Here is a 26,341-nt window from a genome sequence, read left to right on the forward strand (position 1 = left end):
CAACAATATTGGTGAAGGAAGCAAAAGGTTGCTCTTACCAGGAAAATCTTCAGTTTTGCATATTGCAGCATCTGGAGACTGGGCACCTGCGAGAAGATTTGATTGAGTTATTTAAGGCCTTGAATGGATTGAGTAAGCTTAGCGCTGATGGATTTCTTCCTCTTGTTCAGACTGCACACATAAGGGAGCATAAATTCAAATTGAGGAATGATGGTTGCAGGCCACATGTGTGGAAAAATGCCTTCAGCTAGAGGGTTTGATTGTTGGAACAGTTCCCATTTGGTGTTGCAGAGGTGGGTAGTTTGAATAAATTCAAGGAAAAACTGGACAAACTGTTAGAAGGGATGAACTGAATAGGTGAAGTCTTTCGTGCATAGGCACATGCTCCTTTCTTTTTTTTTTTTTTTTTTTTGGCCCGTGCTGTAAATGCTTGCCTTTTTGCATCATTTGCCACTGCTACTAATACTTAAATAGACAGGAATATTTGCTGATACTATTGAGGCACTGTTAGATGGATTGAAAAACTGCTAGTGTGGCTGGTATACACACTAATAGTATAATGGCAGTTGCAAGCAGAGGCAGAATGATTCTTGCACTGCTTCTGTTGGGACAGTGGCAGCCTGGAAAACAAGGAGTGGGGAATTATTGGGCCTGCTGTAATACTCATGAGGAAAGCATGAATATGGGCTGTGTTAAGTTTACTATGAAAAAACAGGCATACATATACATTTGTATGTGTATGCTTATTTTTAACTCATGTACATTAATTCTAAGAGTATTACAAATAAATTTGAGGTATTTGTTAAGTTAGCAAATGCAGACATTGGAGGGATATTTGAAACGTGGTGCTGTTTGGACTCGAGGGATACAGGATTTGAATATAATTAGTATAATGTGTATAGAAAGGACACAGGACATAAAGGGAGAAAAGTTATGCGCCTGGATAAGAAGCACAAAGAATCTTGAGCAGTGCATCTAGTTGAAAGTGGTTGACCAGTGTAATGCTGAGTCAATTTGGTGTGATAAACTGGGAAGTTTGTCTTTGCAATAAACACCAGAAAGACAGTAATGGGAGGAGTATATTTTACGTAAAATGACTGTGATAACATGAACAATTATACATACAAATGGAATTAGCCAGTAAAGCAGCAGATTTCTTGTAGTGGGGGATTTTAACTTTCCGGATGCTGACTGGCACTTGTGTGCTAGTCACTCACAAAGTAAAAGAGCCTTTCTGGACATATTGGATTACTGTTTTCTGCATCAGCCCACAAATGTGTGCTCACTTGTTATGCTGTATTTTCATTTCAGTATACAGTGGATGCCACTTATTGTGATTACTTCATGAATCAGCTAAACTGATAACAATAGCTGTTTGATAACAAAAACTGAAGAAACAAGAATGCACCTGTTCAGAGTTATTTACTGATGCAGAGCAGAAATGAGTGCATAAAAAGGTAGGAGTGAACAGAAAGAAAACATTAACATCAAGAGTATAAAATACTTTAATTTGAATGTCTGCTATTTCTTGGGAAAATCATCAGCAAAAATGAAATTGTCATAATGTTTCTGGAAATCTGTACAAACCATTAAAAATAAATAAAGAAAACAAAAATCAAGAAAAAGGGTTAATGCTGTATATAAAACAGGCAGACTGCCAGGACTACAAATACAGGGCTTTCTTTCTTGGACTAATGATGCCGACAACTATGTGAACCAATAAGCAATATTAGTGACTGGCTACGCAATATGTCGGAATTCAAGAACAAATCTGGACGTTACATAATCACTTCCCCGCACATGCGTATACTGTGATAAGGCAATTTGCATTTAGCTGGGAAATGTGGTTTCCCGGCTAAATGTAAATAGCTGAAGAAATACAGATGTTCATATTGCATCTGTAAGGCAATTTGCATTTTTTTGATCATGTTGCATATGTAAGGCAATTTGCATTTATTATTATTATTAGCCATACGGTGCAAGGAAGCCTGAGGCTTATGCTGCACCAGGCAAAAAAAAAAAAAAAAAAAATGCTGAATTACCCTGAGAGAGAGAGAGAGAGAGAGAGAGAGAGAGAGAGAGAGAGAGAGAGAGAGAGAGAGAGAAAAGGGAATCACCAAGGAAGAGAAGAATGATGATATCCAGCTCAAGACCCTGGGTGTGCCAAGCCCATACCCAGCAGATGTGAGCTCCTGGGGGAAACCACATTTCCCAGCTAAATGAATGCCCACAGCTGAAGAAATACAGACATTCATGTTGCATCTGTCAGATACCAAGTCAGCTTCTGTGTTTCTATCCAGGAGATGAGTAACCGTAAATTTAAAAAAAATACAATATAAACTTTGTTTTATTGTTATCTTTGGTTTCTTTCATTTATTTTTGTTCAGTGCTTTTTTAATTGAGCTTAGCAAATCATAATTAATAGATCACTGTTTTCAATTCAACAGAAAAGCTAAAACTTAATTTTTATTCTCTCTATCTTGTGAAATCCTGACCATGTGGTTGGCCTGGAGTATCAACAGAAAATTTATTTTAAAAAGGCTTTTTTAAAAAAGGATATTTTAAAAATGAGTGACAGAAGGTTAAAATTGTAACTACTGTCAAGGGTAATCTGCAAGTATACTGCAGAAGTATATTAGTATGTTTTATAGAAGTGTACTATGCTAGCTGCAAGCATACCGCAGAGTTATATCAGACCCTGTGTTTTAGAGGTTTTAAGGAGATGTGCTGCACTAGCTGCATGCATTCAGTGTACCATGGGCACTGATTCAGTATGCTTAAAACTGGTAAGCAAGTGTAGTATACACACCTATTAAGTTGTATGGTTCCTAAGAAGTCATTTTTATTTGTTCCAAACCATGTTTGCACCAGTAAAATTAATTGTTTAATTATTCTTAATTTAGATATTACATATATATGAATGAATTAATAAATATTACATAAATTAATGAAATATAGATAAGAAAAGTGAGTTGTTTCTATGAGAACTAAGTCGAATGCTCCAGAAAGACACAATAATGGCGATTCTCTAAAAGAAAAAAAATGCTGTTGAATTAGGTGTGGGAAAGCCGGTAGAGATTGAAAAAAAAAAAAAGAAAAATCTAGTAGGATTTTGCACTGAACTTGTTTCACTAGGGTCATTAAGTTATTTTCTCCACTTTAAACAAAACCAAAATTAGTAGACAAAAAGTAGACAACGCATTGTGGCTGTGGTTTATGTAAGAAAGACAACATAGAATGAATCAATGGATCATAAAAGTGGCATGAAAGAAAATGCCTTTGTTTTCCATCAAAAGAGTTATAGTACAGAAAGTTTTACAGCAATAGATGGAGATTGGATATTAGGAAAAAAAGATATGTATTCATATATTGAAATTACATGGATTGTATTGTGATCATCTTGATACTCAAAAATCTACAGATTTACGGTCATTTATCATCTGAGAAAAACTCTGCAATATGGATGAAACAGATCTGAATTAGAAGATGCTATCTACAGAAATGATGGCAAAAAAAAAGAAAAAAAAACAAACAAACAAATAGAGCCTTCCACCAAGATACAAAAAAATCCAAAGTAAGAATCACTGTAGCCACCTGCAACAATACGGCTGACCTCGCAGTTTGCTGCTTTTTGTTGTTGAAAAATTAACTAGTCATAAAGCTTTTAAAAGGTATAAGTTGTTTGTCTTTGCCTGTTTACTGCCAGTCACAAAAATCAGCACAGATACACTCATTATTCAAAGAATGTTTTATTTATTATTTTTTATTTCATGAATTTGTCCCTTCTGTAAAGAAACACCTGAAGAAAATAAACTTGAAACGGTTATTTGCTTTCTGGATAATGCTGCTTCACATCCTACTTGTGAAGAACTCAAAGAAGGGGACAAAAATGTCTACATTTTAACCATCAAATGTAACATTCTTGATTCATCCTCGATCAGGAGGTTCTAGAATTTCTAAAGAAACAAATGGATGAAAGTTTTTGAAAAAAATGGCAGACACTAATATAAGTCTTATAGAATGGCAAAAAAGTCATCAACATCAAAAATTTGTTTACAATATAGCGTTAGCATGGAACAAAATTCCAAGAGAAAACTTTGTCCTGAGTTTGACAATGTTAATGAAAGTCATCCTGAAATACGAGAAGATAACGAAATTTATTATCTTTGGGTAACTTCAAATTGAGGAGAAAGACAGATGTAGGATAGACGTGCGGAAATTTGCCTTTAGCCAGCGGGTGGTTGGTTAGTGGAACAGACTTCCATCCCTTGTAGTGGAAGTTGATAGCCTAAATAAGTTTAAGGCTCAGCTGGACAGGTATTTTGAACGAACAGAGGGGTGAAGTGGAAGTGGTTTTTTTTTTTTTTTTTTTTGGCTGATGCTGCATAAGCTTGCTTTCTTGCATCAAATACCTCTACTAATGCTAATGATCACTCAGTGTATATATATCACAGAAATTGAATTCGGATATGTATTTTACTTTTAAATTATTTCTACTAATAGGAAATTCTACTATTTCCTCTACCAATGCTAATGCTAACTTGATTAAATATTATGTTTGTACTTATTATAGGATTTTGTGTTCTCTGAAAATTTACAATCATCCCATGCATTTTTCTTCTATGCCACTAAACTCATTAATTCATCTGACATTCATTTTGGTATAAACTTTGAACAGCATCTTTTAGTTGGTATAAAAACTTTAGTAGCATATACTTACCTCTCTGAACAATTCTCATTTGGCATTGCATTTTTTAAATATTAGTTAAAAATTGCAATGCCAGATGAGAATCTCACTTAAAATATTTTTAAAATTATAAAAATAATAATAAAAAAAAAAAAAGTCCGAACCCATTATAACCACATTTTCAAAAACAAAATCCTTTCCTCTTGTCAGTAGTTATTTATTTGAATAAATCCAGTATCAGTTGGTTCTCCAATATGTTGGTATAGAAAGTGATCAGCTAGGAAATCCAGAAATATACTTCTATTTTGTTAGCGGCCATCCCATGAGTTCTAGTCAGTATAGGTTGGCAGCTCACTCAGTAGTAGAACATTTCTGGATTTTTTTCGATGACTGCTCTCTGTGGATTTATGTTATTGGGAAGTATGATAAATCCATTTTGCAGAGATCACTATTAGATACTTCTGTAGCAAATCTTTAAAAGACGGTATTGTGCTTTTAAATTATTCACATGAAGTCATTTCATTGTGAAGACTTCTGTGTCTTAGGTTTATTATTAAGTTCTTGAATAGTTAAAATGAATTTTTAAAAATTATATTCAAGAGAAAATTATATATTGAAGTCTGCATATACTGATGTCTGACTCTAAAAATAAAAAAATAATTTCTTAATGTGTTAAATTAAGTTTTTGTTTTCTTACAGAAGCATTTTATAACAACAGATCGATGTGGTTTGTTGACTGTGTTTGTGCAGGTATGCCTAAACAAATGTTACTTAATTTTTTTTAAGAGAAGTATTTTTCTTTCTTTGTAGTAAGTAATTAAACAAAGTAATTATGTAATTTACCTTTGCATTAGTATTTGATTTTTATAAAATTTGTTTGTGAAAGATCTTTTTTAACTAAAGTTATTCGTTACTAGTGACTTTTGTTAAACATTATATTATACGAATCAACTCTGTGGTACCACACTGACAATGGTAGAGAATGAAAAGGAACTGGGGGTAATTGTGCTGGCAGGTATGAAGTTTTCTGAGCAGTGCAGACAGTCTGCAAGAGTAGCTCATGGTGTCTTGTCAATGATACAGTCAGTCTTCGTATAACATGTGTTTACACTACACGAATTCGATCATACACAATTTATAAATAGGGGAATGATATCGTGTATAAAACGAACCGAATTCGCTTATGCATGATTCGCCTTTGTGTTTACAAGAAATGGCAGTCGAATGCGGAATCACCCCAACTGAATGCAACACAATAGGAATGAAGAGAAGATTCTAAATATGTATTTGTTTTTTTTTTTTATATCAGTGAAGGGGAAACACATTTCACTATAATAAGGTAAAAACCCACACAATTCCAGCTATCGGTATTATCGCAAATGCAATTAGATCGAGTTTACTACCAGTTTATAACAGATTCCACTAGCAGAAATGCAACTGGAAATTGTTTTTATTGTTTTATGGTAGTAACCCTCAGAAATGTGCTTTAGTAAAACGTGACGTGTTAATAGTGTATTCTCTGCCTTTACGGTGTTGTTTATTCAGTTGCTACACACGCGCAGCTTTGTTTATGTGTATCAAGCGTGCTTCCTCATTTTGTAATTGTGCTTTATTCCCTTAAAATGAGTAAAATACTTAAAAGGTGTGAAAAGTAAGCATCCTGGTGAAGACACTGCAGAATCAGGAGAAAAAGAAAAGCAATATCGATAAACAGAGGCGGACTGGGTCAAAAATTCTTACCCGGGGAAAATTTGTAATGGCCTCATGCTATGGTTTATGGCCAAAACCACACCGGCCTCTGGCCCACCAGAGTTTCCCTGGTAAGGCTTATGGCCAGTCCGCCTGTGTCGATAGAGAAAAAAAATATGAAATTGTGAAACGCTTTGAGCAAAATGAAAGACCATGTGATATTGCACGTGCTACAAGCCTAAATGAGGCAACGCCGAGAATTAGAAAGATGCATAAAAACAACTTTCATAGCAGGAACAACTCAAAGTGTAATTAAAATTCATTAGATCAAGACACAAAGAATTGGAAGAGGTGGAACGGCTGTCATCTGTTTCGATAGAAAATCAAACAAAAAACAAGTTTGCTTACGATAGAAGCAAAAGCATTAGCAATATTTTATTACGTAATAGTCGTAATAAAATACGTAAGTATTTTATTACGATAATTTATTGTGTTTGGTAATGTTTTGGTTACAAATGTGTGTTCAATCTTGGGTGGGCGGCACCTAACCCTATTTTTCCCATAGGGCCTGTTGTTTATATTGCACGATTTTGCATTACACGAGAGTTTCTAGGAACACAACTATTGTGCTATACGAGGACTGACTGTATACAGGAATTTTTCTAGAAGGGATAAGGAGGTGATTATCCTCTTGTATGAGGCAATGGTCGGGCCACACCTTGAGTACTGTATACAGGTCTGGAGGCCTCATTTTAAGAAGGATGTAGAGATGTTGGAACGAGTACAGAGAAGGGCAACAAGATTAGTGAATTGAACAAAGGGCTGCTCTTATGAAGAAAGGCTTAAGTTTTGCAAATTACAGTGTCTGGAGACTAGGCACCTGCGAGGTGATCCGATTGAGGTGTATAAAGCCTTGAATGGTTTGAGCATGCTCAGTGCTGATGGGATTCTTCCTCTTGCTCAGAATAATCGCCTGAGAGGGCATAAATTCCAATTGAGGAAAGACAGATGTAGGATAGATGTGCAGAACTTTGCCTTTAGTCAGCGGGTGGTTGATTGCTGGAACACTTCCATCTGTCGTAGAAGTTGATAGCTTAAATAGATTCAAGGCAGAACTTGACAAACATTTGGAGCGAGTGGATGGGTGAAATAAGATTTTTTTTTTTTTTTTTTTTTTTTTTTTTGCCTAATGCTATATAACCTTGCTTTCTTGCATCATGTGCCTTTGCTAATGTTATGCTATGTTAAAATTATATTTCTTATTATTACCATATATCTATTCTCAGAGTGAGTAGTGGGGTTAATTGTTATAGTTTACTGTTTTAATGTTGTTGTGATGTCACAAAACCGTACAAAAATTTTGACAGTTACTATCAAAAAAAAGTCAGTTAAATTGGTTCAGCAAAGTATGCATTTAAGTCAAAATAAAACAGTATTAGGAGTCTGGAGCGTAGGGATAAAGTAGGGAACATTGCTAGTGAACTTTATTAGACCATAGTCTAATGACATGCAGTGGGATAAAGCAAGGAATGTTGCCACTGGATTTGATTTTACCTTATGATATGAAACTCTTTGGCTCGCAGTGATGCTTAGAAATTTCAGTGTTAATTGAAGGTGAATTAATGTCAAACAAATTCTTGTGATTGAATAGGACTCCCCACGAACCAACATGTTGCTTTCTTGCATCATTTGCTACTATTAACACATATACTAACAAAGTATTAATGTGATGAAGCCCATAAATTCACAGGTGTTTTTGAATTTGATGATTTTAATTAACAGAAACACATATCGAGAAAAATTCACATTAATGTCAATGGTATTGCATCGCGTAACAGTCCCTGAAAAATATTTATTGTGAGCTGCTAATTTGAAATTAGTGGTGTTGTTATTTGTACTTTATCAATAGTCTTTAGTCTTGTGTGTGCTGTTATTTTTTTTTTTTTTTTGGTCTGTGTTTATTGTTAACCTATGTGAACTGAGGTGGGTCTGTGAGTCTACAATATCGTTTACATTACTTCATTTTGTCTGGCCAATCATGACTGGTTGTGAGTGAAACACTGCTTTTCACCACAGTGACATGTTTTCCACTATATAAAAGCTTCTCAAAGATCACCACTTGCCTATGTGGATATAATCAGTAAAAAATAGGAGAAATTCCAGTAGTTTTCATGGCCACAAACAGTAAATTAGCTAACTCTAGTATATTTGTTTTAGAAAGGTGTCACAATAGTGTCTTACATTACCAAAAAAAAAAAAAAAACAGAAAATTATTTTCACATTTAGCGGGCCTCATGGGGAGGGATACCACAGGTCATTAAATTTTACAATACTATGAAAGGGAAGTTAAATAGTTGGGATGAAATGTATGCTACATATGATATGTGGAATATTATATGCTGATCCATGGTGGCTTTTTCTTCCTTTACAAATTTAACAGGCATGAATTTATATTCCTAAAGAATATTCCTAAAGAAACAATTCGCATTCCTTCTGAAGAAAAAATTGCTAAGATAATAATAAATTCATAAAAATAAAACTGTTCATTATAAGATGGCCACACAAAATGATATATTGCTATTATTTTTGTATTTGAGTCTTGCAGAATTTTTATGCAATGAATATTGCAAGAATCTTGGGAAAAAAGATATGAATAATCTAAAAAAAAAAAAAAAAAATAGCATTAACATTAATAGAGGAATATGATGCAGAAAACCAGCTTATACAGCATCAGCCAAAAAAAAGAAAATTCCATTTGACCCATCCATTTGCCCAAAAGTTTGTCCAGTTCTTCCTTGAATTTATTTAAGCTATCAACTTCCACAACAACAGTTGGAAGTTTGTTCTGGCAATCAACCACCCACTGGCTAAAGGCAAATTTCTGTACATGTATTCTACAACTGTCTTTCCTCAATTTGAATTTATGCCCCTCAGGTTTACAATCTGAGCAAGAGAAAGAATCCCATCAGCATTGAGCTTGCTCAAACTAAGGCTTTATACATCTCAGTCAGATCACCTTGCAGGTGCTTAGTCTGTAGACGCTTCAATTTGCAGAATATGAGTCTTTCTTGGTAAGAGCAACCCTTTGTTCCCTTCACCAATCTTGTTGCCCTTCTCTGTACTCATTATAGCAGCTGTACATCCCTCCTAAAATGGGACCTCCAGACCTGTATGCAGTACTTCAGTACTGAAGGTGAGTTCTGGCTAGGGCCGGCACTACCAAATTAGGCCAACTAGGCAGCCACCTAGTTGGAAAATATAATACTTTATATTATATTTTCATATAATATAAACTATTATAAGAAAGGTGCAGGAAAATATAATAGATCATTGTTCACAATAGTTTATAGTTCATTGTTAGTTCATAACCGGTTTATTGTTTTCAACACTAACAATGCTGTTAAACTTAATTCAATTTGGATCAGTGATCCCATATATTTTTATTTCTTTTTTTCTAGTGAGCTATGGATGAAAAAAACGACCTTCTGGAGCCCAGTACTGCGAACGAAAGGCAGAAAAAGCTAAGGAGCAAGCAAAGCAAGAGGGATTCTGTCTGAAATACCTCCATAAACAGAAAGCAAATCAAGAACACGAATATGACTGTACTCTTGTTGAAACTAGCACTGGGGGAGCTGAATGTGGTGCTCCTACTACAAATGATATAAACTCTAAAACAGAAGTTTCACAAATTGGAGATATTTCTGGAAAAAATCCACAGTGGAAAAAGAGGGTGTCAAGAAAAGTGAGAGTAATGCAAAGTCTGCAAAAGAAGATGGTATTGTGCCTGACTTGAATTACAGTGACCCTGCCAAATGGCCCTGCTGTTGCAGTGATAATTTGCAACAGCTTATAATACAACATGGACCACAGCAGGTTGCATCACATCATTTTCCCAATGACTCAAAAAAAAGATTTTTTATACAGTACATATACACTACAAGAGGAGACTAGCAAATGAAGAAGTATGCAGTAAATGGTTGTTATATTCAACCTAAAAATATGTGGTTTTTTGTTTTTGTTGTAAGTTGTTCAGCAAAAAAAATGGTGCATCATCCCTACAAGAAACAGGTTCAAAAGATTGGAAGAACATTGGAGCAATTCTATCTTCACATGAGCAGAATACTGACCATTTACAAAACTATCAAGCCTGGCATGAACTTGAAGAAACGTTTCACGTGGTGGGTAGCTAATATCAGGGAAGAGAGCCTAAAAAACTTCAAGGGTTGTGTTAGGGTTGTTAAATATACAAGAACATAAATCTTAATTGTTTATACAGTAACGTTAGAAGTGTCGTCAATAAGAGTGAATTCGAACTGCTGGTTAAAACAAGTAATGCGGACATAATAGGGCTTACAGAGATGTGGTGCCACCCGGAAATTGGGGATGATGAGTTTAAGTATGGCTTGTATAATGTATTTAGGAAGGATAGAGTAGATAGAAGGGGTGGTGGGATAATGCTTCTTATCAGAAGCAGCCTGAGTGCGACAATAGCTTTCCCAGATTCAGACATTTCACATGCTAGTATAGAGTCTGTATGGTGTGAGATAGTTGGAAACAAAGGTATAATGCAAGTAGGAGTAATCTACAGATCAGGTGATTGTGAAGATTATGACAAAAGCCTCTACATGCAAATGGAATGGGCAAGTAAGCGTCAATGCCTTATTATGGGTGATTTCAATTTCCCTCTAATTGAAGGGATAGAGGGCATGATGTCTAAATTTGCAGATGTTAAAATTGGTAGAGTAGTTAATGATCACTGTCAAGCTGAGCTTCTTCAGAGAGACCTAGATAGACTTCAGGAATGGTCAGAAAAATGGCAGCTATGCTTTAATCCAACAAAGTGTAAGGTATTACACATGGGAAACAGTAATCCCAAAATAACTTATTCACTTGGTGGAGTTCAACTAAACCCAGCACTGGAGGAAAGGGACTTGGGTGTTACGATATGGTCAGACATGAAATTCTCTGAGCATTGTAAACAGGTTGCAAGGAAGGCCCATGGTGTCCTATCGATGATCTATCGAACTTTTGCAAGTAGAGATAGGGATGTGATAATCCCATTATGCATATAAGGCTTTTGTTAGACCACACTTGGAATACTGTGTTCAGGTATGGAGACTTCACCTAAAGAAAGACATCGAGCTTCTTGAAAGGGTGCAAAGACGGGTAACTCGTCTGGTGAGATCGGCAAAAGGGCGTCCTTATGAAGAAAGACTTAGAATATGTGGGTTGCAGAGTTTGGAAACTAGACACCTTAGAGGAGATTTGATTGAGATGTTTAAGGCTCTGAGAGGCATCAGTAAAATGAATGAGGACGAATTTTCAAGATTATAAATGATGCTAGAACTAGGGGACATAAATTCAAGTTATGGGGGGAAATGTTTAGATTGCACTGCAGGATGTTTTATTTTAGCCAGCGAGTTATAAATTACTGGAATAAGTTGCCTTCATGGGTGGTAGAGGCCAACAGTTTGGGGAAATTCAAAGGTCACCTGGATAGTACTTTCAGGTAAGGGAAGTGCATAGGATGATAGATTTAATTTCCTTTTTTTTTTATTAATTATTATTATTTATTTATTATTATTTTTTTTGTTTTTATCATTGTTTCATTCGGATTTTTTTTTTTTTTTTTTTTGGCTGGTGCAGCAAAAGCCATAGGCTTTCTTGCACCATGCGGCCATTACTAATACTAATACTAACATGGACCACAGCAGGTTGCATCGCATCATTTTCCCAAAGACTCAAAAAAAAAGATTTTTTATACAGTACATATACACTGACAGTTGAAATATATCGTCACGTACGGTTGTGTTTTAGTGGCTCCTGAAAAAGTGACTCAAAAGCTAGTTAAAAAGTGCCCAAACGGATTTTCAAGTGATGAAACAGAAAGAGGAAGTGTGGGTGAGTGCCCCGATATGATTATTATATTGATATTACCAAAATTAAGTGAAAAATGATCATTTTAATTTCCGCACGGAAATAGCGTTTTTTCCCATAGAGTTAGCATTGGATGATATACAACGTGTTACATAGAATTCTGTTGGTAATGAATAATTATCTTATGGCCTTATATATTATGTTACTATGTTTTTGGAACACTTGGGTATTTACTACTGACTCTGGGCACGTTTTCAGATTTAAAATTGCTTCATTAGATACTCAGTTATTGAAATTTTTAGATATGCACGTGGTTGAAATATCAAACAACGGCTGCTGAGGCTGACATATTGCCTTCTTCCCCAAGTGCAAACAAAGAACTTGGCGGGAAAGTTGTTGTTGTTGTCGGCGACGAACATACGGGTTCTGGGGCCACCAAGCGCAGATTCGGGAAGGTGCCCTGCACGTTGTCGTCATAGCAACTGACCAAACAACCTACAGGCTTACAATATTGGCAAAGGACATGAACATCATCACTCTAATATGGAAACGCATATATCTCGTGACCCAATCGGCCAAATCGAATGGAACTTGGTTTGGGAGTGTATGATATGCTTATAAAGGCAACCCCAGAGTACCATAGACCCACGCCCAGGAACATCACCGTATTTGGGGTGAAACTTTAAGCACTTATATCTTGGGAACTAAGGGTCCCATAGACTTGACACTCGGGCCGCAAGAAGGGGTTCGGATATTCTCCTCCCCCACAAATTTACAGCGCCCCCTGGCGACAAAAATTTTCAAACCCCCCAAACTGACTATCTAACAATAATAAAGGGCTTTGAGACCTACCAAAAGGTCATGAGAATTCATGGTTCCACAGGGAACAGACAAAAACAACTTGATCCACACCAGTGTGGTACACACAAGAACATCACCATACTTTTTCTAGTCTTCATAACTTCTTCCCTAATTGCCCTAGGAGGCTGAAACTTGGGACACGGATTGGGGACTGGGTTAACAGCCCCCCCTCCAAGCAACAGCGCCCCCTGGCGACGGGAAACGTCAAAAAGCATTAAACTTACATTGCATCAAAACTACCTGACTGATTGAACTGAAATTAGGTGTCAGGGCAGGCCTAAACTGCAGGATTCACCAGCAAAATATACAGATCAAAATAATTAACCTATCTCTGTAAATGAAACATTATGTTTCCCCCAAGCATGAGCAAAATGGAGGATACTTCAGACACAAGTAGTGACTCACATATATCATCAAATGAGGAGACCCCCCGGACTTTCCACAGGGTAAAGGGAAAATTCGCTAAGGTGAAGACCACAAAGAAGAAGTCGACTAAACAGTCAAAGAAAAAACAAATGCCTAACAGTGATGCCTCAGCCATCAAGGCACTGGAGGTGACGGCAGACACTGCCAAGCAGACTCAGAGTGACAAGAAAGGAATGACAGAGGAACAAACAGCAGAGACTCATTTCCCACAGTTAAATAAAACTGCAAACCAAACTAAAGGAGGGGAGGATAAGAACGGCAACCAGTACATAGAGGAAATGGTTGAAATAAGAAACAGGTTCCTGGATATTTTCAAAACAGGGAATACAGTAACACCTTCAATGGTGTCAGACTCCTACAGAATCTGGGGGGAAATGGAAAAGCTTGTTATAAACATAACAATTGAAAATGAAAAAATTAAAAACAATAATCTAAACAGGAATACCCCTGTCCCCCCCCCTCCCATAGCAACATATACTAGGGCTGTAGAAGCACTTAAAGCTGACAATAAGAATGAGACACAAGCTAAACATCTGATAATAATCAAGGCTCCACCAAATTCAGACATGAAAACAAGCGAAGACGTAAACAATATCATCACTAACAATTTTAAGGCAGATTTTAAAAACATAAAAATCAAGTCCCTGAGACCTGTAAGAGATAGAGGAGTACTAATTGAGGCAGCAACCCTCCAGGACCTCAACAGACTCAAAACATGCCCAAAACTAATTGAACAACAATTTACCATTGACACCCCAAAAAAGATGAATCCCACAATGGTGATATTCAATATAGATAAGGACCAGGAGGAAAGTGACTTCCTAGAGAACCTGTACAACAAAAATCTCGAGACCTCAGAAATCACACAGGAAAACTACAATAAAGAGATCAAAATAAGATTTAAAATGAATGCGAAAAACAAATCTAGCAAGCACTGGGTGCTTGAAGTATCTCCTAGGTTGAGAAAGCTTTTATTAAATAGAGGAGGTAAAATATATGTAGGCTGGTCAGTTCACACGATTAAGGACTTCCTGGTGGCATCCAGGTGTTACAAGTGCCTTTCATATGGCCATTCTGCAACAAATTGCAGGCAGAAGGACCCAACATGCGGACACTGTGGCCAAACAGGACACCAGATAGGAATGTGCCCAAACTTGGAAAGCCCAGCCTGCTGTCCAAACTGTAAAATCAGAAAGAAGGACTCAGCACACTCATACAGGGACCCAAATTGCCCAGAATTCATAAGAGCCCAGGAGATAATCAAACAGAGAACCGCTTATGAATAATATACAACACACAGATACAAAATTAGAGGCTCTTAAAATTGTACAGCTAAACTGCCAGCGTTCCGCTGCAGTTATGACTGATCTAACCAAAATAATAGAAAATAAAAAGATAGATATACTGGGCCTACAAGAACTCTACTCATACAAAGGCAAGGTGAAAGGGCTCCCACATGGAGCCAGAATAGTTCAATCAGACCCTTCAGTCGTGGGGGCTGGCGGAAATGCCCGCTCACAGGTGTGGGCAGCCATAGTAATTATTAATTCAGGGCTAACAATAACCAGGCTAAATGGTCTGTGCAACGAATATGCGGCTGTGGCCTGCATAGAGGGGCCGCTGGGAAGGTGCTATTTCTTCTCCCTGTATATGAGAAACTCAGGAAGGGTCCAAGATATAGAACCAACAGTGAATCACCTGGATTCAGCTCTAACCAAATTAGCTGACAGCAACTGTATAATAATGGCAGATGCAAATGCCAACTCTACGCTATGGAACAGCCCCCACACGGACAGTAGGGGAGAGCTTCTGGAAGAACTGATCTTAGCAAAGGACCTAAAAATCCTGAACACCATAGGACACCCACCGACATTCTCTTCCGCCACAGGGCAATCCTTCATAGATGTCACTCTTGCAGGCCACACCCTACATACAAAAATAAAAGACTGGAAGGTCAACACAACATGGTCTCCCAGTGACCACGCAGTCATTACTTTTTCTCTGATGACTAGTTCCTGCACAAAAACAGGTAGGCAGTCGTATAACTTCCCACGATACCAGACGAAGAGAGTAAAATGGGATAATTTTGACACAAAATTCACAGAAACCTTTACAACAGAGCACACCAACTTACTTGCAACAATGCAAACTGAACAACTCCTAAAGGCAATTATGACAGGAATAATAGAAGTTAGCAACCAGACAATCAAAAAAACCACTAGGAAACAAAATTTTGTTCCCTGGTGGACAAATGCCCTAACTACTCTCAGATCCTCCCTCAAGGCTGCCAGGAAGGAACTGCAAAGAGCCAGGAGATTGGGGCAATCCCCAGAAGTTATTGAGGCACACAAGGAAGCATACAAAAATCAACGTAAACTGTACTTCAACAGAATCTACCATGAGAAGCATGAGGCTTGGAGTAGACTAGTCCAGTCTTCCCTCAACACTGATCCATGGGGTCTGGTATATAAACTGGTCATGGACAAATTACACCCAGGAGAGATATTCCATTCAATAAAACCCCCTAACCATGAGGAAACCACAAATTGGAAAGACTCAATCTGTGCCATCCTGGACCAAGTGATATTCCAAGATGTACCAAACCAAGAGAATACAATACAGACATCCATGCGACTAGCACATCTCACATATAGTGCAACCTCAGAGGAGAATGACTTCACCATAGAAGAGATCCAGGAAGCAATCACATCCTTCAAGGATGGCAAATGTCCTGGTCTTGACCTCCTGGAGGTCGCCATGGTAAAGAGGATCTGGACACTGAACCAGACGCTCCTACTGACCCTGTTTAATAAATGCTTACATGAAGGGCTGTTCCCAACATCATGGAAACAGGCAAACATTAAAATCCTCCTAAAGAGTACAGACAAAACATCTGATTCTCCCAGCTCATATCGCCCAATAGCACTACTTCCCATCTTGGGCAAGACACTAGAAAAGCTCATGGCAAAAAGGCTAACAAAATACTACACAGAAAAACAACTTTCCTCACATACTCAGTATGGGTTTACTCCTGGTAAATCAACAGTAGATGCAATAAGTACAGTTCTAAGCACAGTCTCCTCATCGGAATATAATTATGTCCTCGGTCTCTTCGTGGACTTCAAGGGGGCCTTTGACACTGTTTGGTGGCAAAGTGTCCTTGAGAGGTTCAGGGAGGCCGGGGTCTCAATCCCCATTTACAACCTCATCTCAGATTACTTTAGTAACAGAAGTATTGTGGTGTACTCAGGGGACTGCTCAGTTACCAGACATGTAACTAGAGGCTGTCCTCAGGGATCCGTTCTAGGCCCCCTCTGCTGGAACGTGGTCCTTGATGGGTGGCTGACCAGGCAGTACCCACAAGTCAGTAAAATAGCGTATGCGGATGATGTGGTCCTCCTTCTGCATGGAAACTCCAGAGCTGCACTGGAGAGAACAGCAAATGGGGTACTGCTGGACCTGAATGAATGGTGCACCACACACAAACTCACCATCTCAACCACTAAAACAAAGCATATCCTACTGAAAGGCAGACTTAATGTGGACAGACCACCAACCATAAAATTAAATGAACACAGAATAATGCAGACAAGTTCCATAAAATACCTGGGTGTGGTTTTGGACAGCAAGTTACAGTTCATCCCACATGCCAGACATATACTACATAAAGTTAAAAATATCACTGGAAAGCTGATCAGGGTCACCAGGGCCTCTTGGAATATAAAACCCTGGACCCTCCAATTGTATTACAACACAATTCTTCTACCCATTATCTGTTATGCTGCAGGTGCCTGGGCAAGCAGCATAAAAAGACAGGCGGTTACCAAACTATTAACCCAAGCACAAAGGATTTTTCTGTTAGCCACATCAAGAGCATGCAGAACAACATCAACTGCAGCACTGCAAACTGTATGCGGCAAACTACCCATAAAATATGAAGTGATAGATGAATACACTAAGTACTGCAGGAAAAGAGGAATACAAACAGTCTTTGAAAGATATCAGCCAGACAATAACCTGACAATAAATGAGGATGGCAAAAGGCTTAGAACACTGTACATGCAGGACTGGCAGCAAGATTGGGAAACAGCCAACACTGGCAGACTCACACAGAAATTCTTCCCATCAGTGCTTGAAATAAATAAATCCCAAAAGCCCTGGCTGAACCCTAACTTATATACGATGTTCATGCTGACAGGGCATGGCAGTCTAAACACAAAGCTGAATGCTCTGGGACTGGCTCCATCTCCAAACTGTAAATGCGAATCACTGGAGACAGTCCAGCATATAATTCTTGAGTGCATATATTATGCAGATTACAGAATGCCTTTGCAGCTGGTAACAAATGTGTATACCGAAAATGAATTCCCTGCATTAGTAGAGACAAAAGAAAACTTTGAACAATTTTGTATCTTTTGCAATAAAGTCTTCAAACGCAGGAGGTGCATCATGAATCAGACTGGCCAGGTCCACACTGATGCTTAACCTTGCACCAGTGCAGCCTGGCCCAACTAAACCAGACAATAATCCAGAATAACAGATCTAAGATTAGAAAGATGAACCTTGGTAAGCAATAATAAGTACAAAGATACTGAACTAAAGAAGGTAGAATAAAACTGTATGAGACAGGCAAGTGATGTTTTAGGGAATGATATTGTCTAATAAAATTGTTTTAAGCAAAAACAGAGTAGAACCCTACCAAATAACCCTTAAATGGAAACTGTTAACAAAAATACTAGGTAATGGTAACTGTAGACAGAAAACTGTGTTGAATCACCTAACACTGCTGGACAATGGGGAGAAAACATGAAATGTAAAAATGTACTCTGAGCTCAGGGTAGACTTCACAGTGATGTATATACAAGGCCAAACAAGTTAATTCCACACAAATGAAAACACCACAAAGGTAATGTGTGCTGTGCCATGCTAATCCTGCCTAGAAAATTAGTTAACAAATTAAAACTCCAGTGAACAACTGGTAAGGGGTGGACACACTGCACCAAATATGTAGATGAAACAGGCCAAAGTAAGTGGATGTGACAAGCAAAATGATAACTGAAATGGTATAGATTGAAACATAATGGTGCAGAACCTACATTCCTAATGACTGCTCAAATGCCAAGGAAAAAAAAAAAAAAAAAAAAAAAAATAGGAAATGAAAAGGTGTAATGTATGCTAGGGTTAAAATAATAGGAAACACATAATACTAGAAAGTACTGTAGTAGCCCTATAAAGGGAGAAATAAACAGGCAAAACTGCAATCATGGAATAAAACAAGCAACAAACATGGCAAACCCTGCCCTGTAGTATGGCACTCACTAATCATAGTTGAGGAACAAGCCTAAGTAAATTTATGAGCCAGGCACTTGTGCTAAAGACAAAAGCAGAGTAGATCCCCCAGTACACAAATCTCAAATGAACACTGAAAAGCATATGCATTAGGTATAGGTACCTGAAGTAACAAGAATAAGTTGTTCTCCCCAACACTGCTTAGACAGTGGGGAGCAAGTATGCAAAATATGCAATGAAATGTGCTATGCTGAGCACAAGGGACTTAATCCACTTGCTGCTGCTTAATGCCTGACTGGCTATCTCCTTAAAAAAAGACCAAACGGAAATGTGTGCTGTGCCACACAAACCCTACTAATATAAGTAAGATATTAAGCAAAGAATGCTATGGATATATTAGAAAATGAACTGTGCAATGTATGTTGACTTAACAAATGGGAAACCACATACAAGTAGATATATTGAAAAGTAATGAGAGATGCAGAGCATAATGTGATTAGTCCACTTGCTGTCTTGATTAGGCTGACCAGTGATCCCAACAGCAATAGAAGCTGCCATAAAGCCACTGTAAGCCCAGCAAGTGTAAATTGACACTGCACTAAATTGGTAGAAGGAACATGCAAATGACACTGTAGCCCTGCAACAGTACAATGACACTGCACAAAATGTGTAGTTGGAACATGCCAATGGGGATGAATGTGATAAGCAAAAGAAGGAATTGTCTGTATAGTAATTAGTGTAAAACCCAAAACAGTAATGTTGTTCAGTTGTACATTGCTGCCAGGGCAAAAATGGAGAAGGGACTGCGTACTGAATGCTATGACTAAAATAATGAAAACCACATAGTAGTAGAAAATACTGTGAAGGTAGTATAAATCCAGAAACATTACACACCCAACAGGAGTTTGGGAGTAAAATAAGTATTATGACACTGTAAACCCTGCATTTGTTGTTTGACACCCCACTACATACAGTTGAGGGAATAAGCCTATGCAAATCTAGGTGCCAGCCAAAATGTGCTACACAAGAGCAGTGTAGAACCCCCAGTGAACTAAACTCAAATGGACACTGGAAAACATAGGTATTGGGTAATTGGTAGCAGCTGCTTACAGAAAAAAGTTGAATCTCAACAAAGGTAGAGCTGCACTTGATATCCCAAAAGAGTGCAATGTCCATCAATTATACTCTGAACGGAAGGAAATCACTATACCAGAAGCAAAACCAGCCCACTGAAACAGATAGGACTGGATGCCTAATGGCTTGAGAGGAGTTTTGCTGCCAGCTGTTACCTACTGATAGATACACTGGCCCAATCAACTTATGCAAAAACAAACACCCAGACAATGAAGCGAGAGTGAGATGGAACAGGCATATACAGAATCAGGCTGGCCAAGACCAGGCAGATGGTTGGACATACACCATTCATGTCTGACTAACTAAATCTAAACAATCATCTGGAAATCAAAGACTACATACAAGAACCAAGTTAAATTCGGTAGTGTAGAAGTCCTGGTTTGGGGCATCACATCTAATAATGTTACTAATGTACTGATTACAAAAACTGTGTATCTATTAGCACCCCAAAAGAATGCAATGTTACACAAGTCCTGTTGGGGTATTAGGTCAAAAAATTAGTGAAATATACTGACTACAAATGTTGAGTTGTAAATACCACTTCAAAAGAAAGCAGTGACACCCAACCATAATTAAACTGGAAGTCCATCTATTCAGAACCAAAACTGGCCCACTGCAGCAGTTGGGACTGGTAGACTAGTGGTTATGAGATGGGATTGCAGCCAGTTTTCCTAATTGATTGGTGGGCTGACCTTAACAATTAACTAAAAATGAACAACCAGGCAATCATGCTAGAGTAAAAGGGAACATGTATATATAGAATCAACCTGACAAGTCCAGATAGATGGCTGGCAATACAACAGTTAGGTCAAACAAACCAAACCTAAACAACCATCCTGGAAACTAAGTAAGATTAGCGTTAAGATATAAGCAAAAATTTTGGAGTCAAGTCCTGGTTGGGGCACCAGGTCTAATAATGGAAATAACACACTGACACAAATGTTGAGTAGCTATAAACACACCAAAGCATGCTAAGAAATTAACTATACTTAATCTGGAAGACTATCCAATCAGACCCAGAACTGGCCCACTGCAACAGATGGGACTGGTTGACTACTGGTCTGGAAATAGGCTTGTTGCCAGTTGCAACTTAAAGATCGGTAGGCTAGCCCCATCAACTATCCAAAAACAAACATCCAGACATTGAAGCAAGAGTCATATGGAACATGTATACATAGGTACAACCTGGTTAGAACCAGGCAGATGGCGGGAAATACACCATTAAGGCCTGACTATGCTAACTGAATACACCAAATTTCAGGAATACACAAGCCCTGAATGGAACACCAGGGCAAACAGTGACATTCAAGTACCGACTGGAGAATAACCAATAGGGGCTACAACCTTCAGACCCAAGCATACCAAGACCAACAAACTGCCTGCCAAGCCTAAGGAAGTTGGTGAGCATAGAGAAGGGTGCTCATCCTCATTCATAGCAATGCTGAGTGCTGACTGAACACAGCAGACACTCGTGACCATAGAAACAATATAGAAACAAAGTGACCACAAACCTGGGAGAGAGTGGGAAATGACATCCTGGACCACAGTGCCATATTATGAACATTAGGTACAATTGAGACATTGAATACTGAATGAATATTGAGCACATAAAACACAGCAGTGCTGAGTGCTGATTGAACAAATCGGACAGTTGTTGACTAACAACAATATAGAAACAAAGTGACCACAATCCTGATAGTGAATGGGAAATGACATCTTGGACCACAGTGCCATAGTACGAATAATATGTAATAATTGTGACATTGAACACTAAATGAATATTGAGCCTAAAAATCTGTTTACTGACCGGTGTAGAATTAGAGAAAAAGATGCCGGGCTTCCCGCTAGGACAGGATTGGGCCCTGCGAGTGTGGAAGCCCGGTCAAATCGTCAGTGTGCCAGGCGCTGGCTCTAGGTCAGGATGTGCCCTGCGAGAGCTGGCGCTTAGGCAAATAGGAAGTGAGTGAGAAATAACATCTCGGACCACAGTGCCATATTTTGAACAATATGTAATTTTAGTGACATTGAATACAATATGAATAGTGAGACCATAAATCTGTTCACTAATCGGTGTCGAATTAGAGAAAAGATTGCCGGGCTTCCCGCTAGGACAGGATTGGGCCCTGCGAGTGTGGAAGCCTGGTAAACCGTCAGTGTGCCAGGCGCCGGCCCTAGGTCAGGATGCGCCCTGCGAGTGCTGGCGCTTAGGCAATTAGGAGTAATCTGGGCTTGAGGCAGGATAACTTGACTATGCCTGTTTTAAGCTTTTAGAAATGCTCCTTGTTGAGGGTCCACTGCGGGCGGGCCGGGCCCCGCTTGGAGGGGACTTGCAACGAATTTATTCCTTCGCATGCCTGCTGCAGGTCGGGTCTGTGTCCGGCGTGTAGGGGGCATGTGTATTCCCTTCCCTAAGTTGTAGAAGTAGAATCTGGCTGCCTCCACGTGGCTAGGGATGGGAGCGGGGGGTCGGGGCATACCTGGCCCTCGACCCCCTGCTGCTAAACGCCAGACGCCAGCCACAAACAACATGAGACAACATATAACTCACACTAAAATACCCAACCAGAGTAATCACTAAACTGGAATTAACTTAAAACCGAAATATTAATTCAACATAAACTAAAACCTAAAACTAAATACAAACGTAACAAACCCTAACCTAACTCAAACTTAGCCTAATCCTAACTTAACTTAAATTGAACATCATCGCAAACGCCAACCCTAACTCAACCAAAACATTAACTTATACTCAAAGCAAACCAAACAGGAACGTTAACTCAAACTAAATTCGAACTTGAACTTGAACCAAATCAGACTAAAATCTAAATATCCTTAGAGGAAGCTTAAAACTAATTCTAAAGTAACTCAAATGAACATCATATAAACGTCAACCTTACCTGACAATAACGTTAGCTCAATCACAAACTTAAACCCTAACATGAACGTAAACTAATCTTAAAACTCTAAACGGAACGTATATCAGACCATAATTTAAACATTCTTAGAGGAACTTCGCGCACTGCTGGCAACCATAAATGCTTAATACACGGCGGACATAGGGGGAACCCTGGATACCGCCAGTAACATACAAAATTACTTTGCAGACTTTGCAGTACATATACACTACAACAGGAGACTAGCAAATGAAGAAGTGTGTAGTCAATGGTTGTTATATTTAACCTAAAAATATGTGGTTTTTTGTTTTTGTTGTAAGTTGTTCAGCAAAAAAAATGATGCATCATCCCTACAAGAAACAGGTTCAAAAGACTGGAAGAAAATTGGAATAATTCTTTCTTCACATGAGCAGAACACTGACCATTTACAAAACTATCAAGCCTGGCATGAACTTGAATTGCCCTTATCTAAAGGAAAAACAATTGATGCTAATAACCAGCAGAAAATTAGACAAGAAGAACAATATTGGCAACAAATCTTGCATTAGCATTAGTAGAGGCATATGATGGAAGAAAGCAAGCTATTGCAGCATCAGCCAAAAAAAAACCTCCCAATTCACAACTCCGTTCATTCCAATTACCTGTCCAGCTCAGCCTTAAATTTATTTAGGCTATCAACTTCCACAACAAAGGATAGAAGTCTGTTCCACCAACCAACTACCCGCTGGCTAAAGGCAAAGTTCCGCACATCTATCCTACATATGTCTTTTCTCAATTTGAATTTATGCCCTCTCAGGTGATTATTTTGAGCAAGAGGAAGAATCCCATTAGCATTGAGCATGCTCGAACCATTCAAGGCTTTATACACCTCAATCAGATCACCTCGCAGGTGCCTAGTCTCCAGACACTGTAATTTGCAAAACTTAAGCCTTTCTTTAAGAGCAACTCTTTGATCCATTCACTAATCTTGTTGCCCTTCTCTGTACTCATTCCAACAGCTCTGCATCCTTCTAAAAATGAGGCCTCCAGACCTGTATACAGTACTCAAGGTGTGGCCTGACCATTGCCTTATACAAGGGGATAATCACCTTCTTATCCTTGCTAGAAAAATTCCTGTATATCATTGACAAGACAATATGAGCTACTCTTGCAGACCATCTGCGCTGCTCAGAAAACTTCATATCTGCCTGCACAATTACCCCCAGGTCCTTTTTGTTCTCTACCACTGTCAGTGTAGTACCACAGAGTTGATACGTCACTCTGGGATTACTGCTTGCTATATGTAATACTTTACATTTGTCAATGTTAAACTTCATTTGCCACCTCTCAGCCCATTGTTCAACTTTTCTAGATCCTGTTGCAGCACAGTACTGTCATTAGTGTCCTTAACAACCCTGCCAACCTTCGTATGCCAACCTGCAAACTTTGACATTAAGCTTGATATACCATCATCGATATCATTGATAAATACAAGAAAACATCGATGGACCCAACACTGAACCCTGTGGGACTTTACTAATAACCTTAGGCCACGATGAGCAGTGTCCATTGATTACTACTTTCTGTCTTCTCCCACTCAACCATCCCTTAATCCATAGCAGCAATTTGCCTCCAATGCAACACTGCTCCAATTTTTTCAGCAGTCTTCCATGTGCAACAGTATCAAAAGCCTTTCTAAGATCTATATATGTGATATCAAAGTTATTCCCTGCATCCAGTTCCTTTGTGACCACATCGTAGTATCCAATAAAATTGTTCAGGCAAGACTTTCCCTTAACAAAACCATGCTGTGTCCGAGCTGTAACCGAAGTCTTGTTTAGATGATCCTTTGTGAATTGGGGTCATATTTGCACATCTCCAGTCCATGGGTACCTCACCTGAGTGCAAATAAGCTCTCATAATTATGGCTAAGGGTTTGTTTACTTCCTCTGCTGCCTCCTTTAATATAACTGGATAGATCCCATCCACCCTGAGTACCTTTTTTATGTTTATCTTCAACAATTTCTCCTCCACTTTTCTCTCAGTTATTACAAAATTATCTAGCTCACTGCCAGAGTTTAACTCACCTCTGGCATTCCCATCCCTGAATAACTCCTCATGGGTGAATGTAGATTCAAAATACGCATTGCTCATTTCGTTTGTTAGCCACTTGAGCAGGATCATCAATAGCCAGTGGACCATCTGTTTCATCCCTTTCCTTCTAGAGTTTACCGTATCTGTCTCTGCCTGCCTAATCTCCTTTGTGACTTGGTTACAGACTAGCTTAGAGGGGAACAGGTATCCTGTGTGTTATCAGACACTCAGCCTAAAACACTGATGGATCCAGTATTTCTCTCTATTACAGAAGATTTAGGAGAAGTCTGATTGGCTTGCCTCCCTAAAATCCACTCATGCACACCTTCTTGATGGTAAGCCCTGTTACGTCACTTAAGTGGCAACGGACGTGTAGAGTGGTTCTCTTCAAGACGCCTGGTCAGCGTGAAGAGGAAAAGACCAAACCCTCCAGCATATGACAGCACGACAAAACAAATGGCTCTCAGTCCCCAGCAGCTTTCACTCTCCCTCTTACGGCAGCGAGAGATCAGAGTGGAAGCAGAGGGTGCTAAGAATCTCTGGGTACGACCAGGCTACGTTCCTACGTTCTCTGGGTACGTTCAGTTTCCGTGCTGCCATGCCCGGAAACTGAACTTGACCTGTTACAACGTAAGATCACTCATTGGTGAAGAAAGGATATTAGTGCTGGAAAAGGAATTAGAAAATGTGAATTGGAATATCATTGGTTTGGCTGAAACAAGAAGAAAAAATGAATCACTTATAAGTTTATCAAGTGGAAATCTGCTGTACACCAATGGAAACAGTGAAAGGAGTGAAGGTGGAGTTGGGTTTCTGGTCCATAAAGATTTTAAAAGATTGGTCCATATAGAATTCAAAAGTACATCACCAAGGGTGTCAAGACTAATACTCAAGATTTCTAAGAGATACCAGCTAAAGATTATAATGATTTATGCACCAACATCGAGCCATGATGATGAAGAGGTTGAAGAAATGTACACCGAAATTGAGTCTTCTAGATGAGCAGAAAACCCACTACACTATTATTATGGGAGACTTCAATGCTAAGGTTGGAAAAAGACAAAACAGCACAGAAAGGGGAACTATAGGAAATTTTGGAATTGGTGAAAGAAATGAAAGAGGTGAAAGACTTGTGGAATTTGCAGAATCTCAAGGACTGTCAGTAATGAACACAACTTTTTCAAGAAAAGGGTGAACAGAAAGTAGACATGGAAGAGTCCAAATGGATTAACTACTAATGAAATCGACTTCATCCTCACTAACAGAAGATATATCGTGAATGATGTTACCGTCCTGAATAAGGTAAATGTTGGAAGTGATCACAGAATGGTAAGATGTACACTTGATATAGATGTAGGAAAGGAAAGGAAAAAACTGACTCGAGTAAATAATACAAAGTAGTAGTAATAGT

The 26,341-nt window shown here is 38.6% G+C and overlaps 1 protein-coding gene across 2 annotated transcripts in view; it reads left to right on the forward strand.

The window, feature by feature from the left end:
• The window catches only part of LOC150080956 (uncharacterized protein ZK1073.1-like), a 404,766-nt gene that overhangs the window by 26,639 nt on the left and 351,786 nt on the right, over positions 1 to 26,341 (forward strand). For both annotated transcript variants that reach the window (XM_090381331.1, XM_090381332.1), the window contains exon 2: positions 5,387 to 5,437. In XM_090381331.1, coding sequence (XP_090237457.1) covers positions 5,387 to 5,437 — 51 coding nt within the window. The remainder of the gene's footprint in view (positions 1 to 5,386; positions 5,438 to 26,341) is intronic.

The sequence above is a fragment of the Mastigoproctus giganteus genome, chromosome 9 (genome assembly GCF_048544385.1).
Source record: "Mastigoproctus giganteus isolate SK-2022 chromosome 9, ASM4854438v1, whole genome shotgun sequence".
NCBI lineage: Eukaryota > Metazoa > Arthropoda > Arachnida > Uropygi > Thelyphonidae > Mastigoproctus > Mastigoproctus giganteus.